Genomic DNA, 3,453 nt, shown 5'->3' on the forward strand with positions numbered 1-3,453 from the left:
TGTCAGTGAGTTTTGAGTCCCAGAGGCAGAGGAAAAGATAACTCTTGCTCCTGATTGCCAGGACGTTATGATAGAAGGCACTGTGGGGAGTTTGGATGAAAAATGGCTAGCAGAAGCTCTAATTCTTTTCAACTAATGACATTATCAATAAAGATCTTGCAGGCTGACTTTTTGGTTGTGCACTGGAGAACAGATTGGGATGAGGGTGACAACAGGAAAATGATTGCTGGAATGGGTTAAATAAAATGGGTTAAGATGCATATTATTTTATGGAGTCGGCGTGCACCAGGCCCGCCCGCGGCTGTGGCGTGGGGCACCGGTGTCTGAGGCTGCAGTCGAACTGGGAATTTCTTGGCATCTATGTGGGAGTGTGCAGCGGATGTGACACGTTATGAAAGGAAATGCTGCAGGAGGCGGAGACCGAGTCTGTCGCGCAATGGAGGTTACTTCGGGGTATTTTTTCATCGGATGCTGGGTGCTTTCCACAGGCCTGGCCTCATTCAGGGTTTTTAGGACGGACGTGAAACAGGCCCCGCCTCTAGGTAGGGTGTCAGCAGGAGCCAGTGTCATAAAAGGTGTGAAGGGGTCTGATGCCACGTAGGGACGTGATCGGAACGGAGCGGCTTGGACAGCGGTTCGTGGGCGTGAGGGCTTGGAACAGGCCCGGAGATGTGAATGCCACCAGGACACGGATGTGTTTTCTTTACAGTTTCTGACGTTTGGCTTACAGCATGCACTCGTTATAGACTAGGGGCAGAAAATGACTTAAAATTTGTTGAAGTAGAAAACAAGTCAAAATTAAATTTAACCTTTAATTTCTAGCGCTTCCCATAGTGGGAGGTCGTCCTTGAGAGGATTTCATTATTATTAAAGGCTTCCTAGTAGAAACCGAGTGATTGCTTGAGTGAGTGAGCATCATTTTAAGCACTGAACTGTGCTAAGGTTAACAGTGGGAAGCCAACATCTGTCCTGAAAGAGCTCACAGTTCAGTGGTGATAGGCGCATTTTGAAGGAACTGAAGCACTGCTTAGGTGTGGGCTGCCAGTTCTGAGGTGAGGTGAACTCTGCGGATTAAGGATGCCCAGGTGGGGACTTGTACAGGTGGTTGGAAGAGTGGGAATGGAGGGTAGGTTAGTAGAGGGCAAAGTCCGGAGTGATGAGTTTAGAAGTGAAGACTTTTGTCCTGAGGGTGAATGACCTTTGCAAGAATGTGAGCGCTGTGCGTGAATACTGGTCAGTGACAATAGAGGAAAGAGCAGAGGAGTAATGGAAGGGTGGTTTTGTTAGGGATGCTATCGGGAAGAGAGGAGAGGCTAAGAATTCCATTTATAGTAAATCAAGAGATCCAAGGTTGGTGTTTGATGATGTTTCTTGAAGTTCTATTTCACATTTGTTTGCAAACCTTTTGAATTCTAAGACTTGCCATGATTTCAGTAAATATAGTGATGAAGCATTTGTTCTCTTGTAGGTAGAGCTAAGTAAAGATGAAGTAAAGCGCCTCATTGCTGAAGCAAAGGAAAAGTTACAGTAAGTTTTGGAATATTGCCCTGTGTAGTCCTGTCCTGATGAAATGTGTGTTTTAACTCCTGATGGCTTGGTGGTCTCCTTACTGGAAGGTGCCATGTGAGTGATTTCTTTTTTCTTTTTGTTTTTGTTCTCATAGAGAAGAAGGTGGCAGTGATGAAGAGGAGGCAGGCAGTCCCTCAGAAGATGGCATGCAGAGCGCCCGCACCCAGGCACGACCCAGGGAGCCCCTACAGGATGCCGACCCTGAGGATGACCACACACTCGATGATGATGAGCTGGCTGAGTACGACCTAGACAGATACGATGAGGACACCAGCCCAGGTGAGACGCACGCTCAGTGCACTGGTGAGGTGGTGTCTGGATCTTTACTCTTTTCAGTCCCATAATCCAGACAGAGAATGTGTTTCCTAAATTAGTTGAAAAGAGAAGCTCTGATCCACTGCTCTAAGACATAAATCTGAGATCTTAGGGAAAATAGTGTCTGTTATCACACACTTGAGGTTTAATATAAAAATATATGCTTTCTGGGATTTTCTTTGAAAAATCTCAGCTATGAGAGAAGATACAGGTTAGGAGAGATAGCATAGAGAAAATAATCATCAAAGCTAGGTGACAATGCTCAAAGTTCTTTATGCCCTCTCTTTGATTCATACTAGAAAATTTCCATGGCACAACATTTTTTTAAAAGTTAGGCACTTATGGGTTGATGGTAAACATTGTGGGATACCCAGTGTTGGAATTTTTAAATATGGGCTCTGTGTGCCGTAGAAAGTCCCTTCCTTTTTTTTTTTTGGTACCAGGGATCAAACTCGGGTCCTTGCACTTGTGAAGTGGGTGGTGGAACCACTGAGCTAAATCCCTGGCCCGAAAGTACCTTCTGTGCATGTCAGGTGCCTAAGATCCTTCAACCCTGCCTCCTGCAAGAACTTTCCGTGACAGTTCAGTGTATCTTCCTTTTCCTGAACTTCCTGTCACTCTGGGCCTGTGGTATGCTACTCAGATGTGCCATAAAAGAATTCCATCATCAAGAAAGTTTGCAAGCCTGTCAGAAATCCACTTCAAAGTTGAAGTATGAATGGCCCATAAATTCCTGCCCTGTTTCCTTTCCCAACTATGGATTATTTATAGTTACCTATAAAATAGGTGGCTGGATGGCAGTCCAAAGATCAACATCTTAGGAAATTGTTTTTGTCAAGAGGACCACTGTGTTCATTTCGGTTGGTGAATTTGTACAGATGCTGAGACTCTTGGTGAATCTCTCTTGGGGCTTACAGTCTACGGGAGCAACGATCAAGACCCTTACGTTACACTGAAAGATACGGTAAATACCCATGTCTCTTTCCTAGTCACGCTCCCATTAGAAAGCCTGGCTGGATCTCTACCTCTAACCAGTGACCTTTTGCCTGTCCACCTAGGAACAATATGAACGTGAAGATTTCTTCATCAAACCTAGTGACAATCTCATAGTGTGTGGGCGAGCTGAACAGGAACAGTGCAATTTAGAGGTGCATAGTAAGTAAAATACATCCTGTGCTGAAAGGTTTTCTGGAGGACACACTAAACTGGCTGCATTAGTTGTTGGGAGGGAGGTTTAGGTGCAGATCCTGCTGCTCCTCCCTTGAATCGGTGATGCAGTTGAATTTTATGCAGACTACTTCGTGGTCACTGTTTCACACGTGTGGTCCATATAATCACTTTGGTACCTGACCTTTCTTAGGGCAATAAATAGGCCCCCAGGACTTTTTCATGGGTTTGTTTTTTCTTAACTTTTCTTTAAATGTATTTGCCAGTTTTTCACTTTTCCCTCTGCTCTAGAAACCTGGAAGTAAAACTATTAAAAGTAAAAAAAAAAAAAAAAAAAAAAAAAAAAAAAAAAAAAAAAAAAAAAAAAAAAAAAAAAAGTTTAAATCCTATTAGCCTGAGGTG

At 44.0% G+C, this 3,453-nt stretch overlaps 1 protein-coding gene across 1 annotated transcript in view; it reads left to right on the forward strand.

Moving 5' to 3' along the window:
- Positions 1-1,430: 1,430 nt before the first annotated feature.
- Pwp1 (PWP1 homolog, endonuclein) overlaps positions 1,431-3,453 on the forward strand; it is a 14,071-nt gene continuing 12,048 nt past the window's right edge. The window contains exons 1-4 of the mRNA XM_019209509.2: positions 1,431-1,527; positions 1,664-1,848; positions 2,763-2,848; positions 2,943-3,039. Coding sequence (XP_019065054.1) covers positions 1,716-1,848; positions 2,763-2,848; positions 2,943-3,039 — 316 coding nt within the window. The 5' untranslated portion in view covers positions 1,431-1,527; positions 1,664-1,715. The remainder of the gene's footprint in view (positions 1,528-1,663; positions 1,849-2,762; positions 2,849-2,942; positions 3,040-3,453) is intronic.

This window comes from Fukomys damarensis, unplaced genomic scaffold (assembly GCF_012274545.1).
Source record: "Fukomys damarensis isolate Sample0158 unplaced genomic scaffold, DMR_v1.0_HiC HiC_scaffold_15, whole genome shotgun sequence".
In the NCBI taxonomy this organism is placed as follows: Eukaryota; Metazoa; Chordata; class Mammalia; order Rodentia; family Bathyergidae; genus Fukomys; species Fukomys damarensis.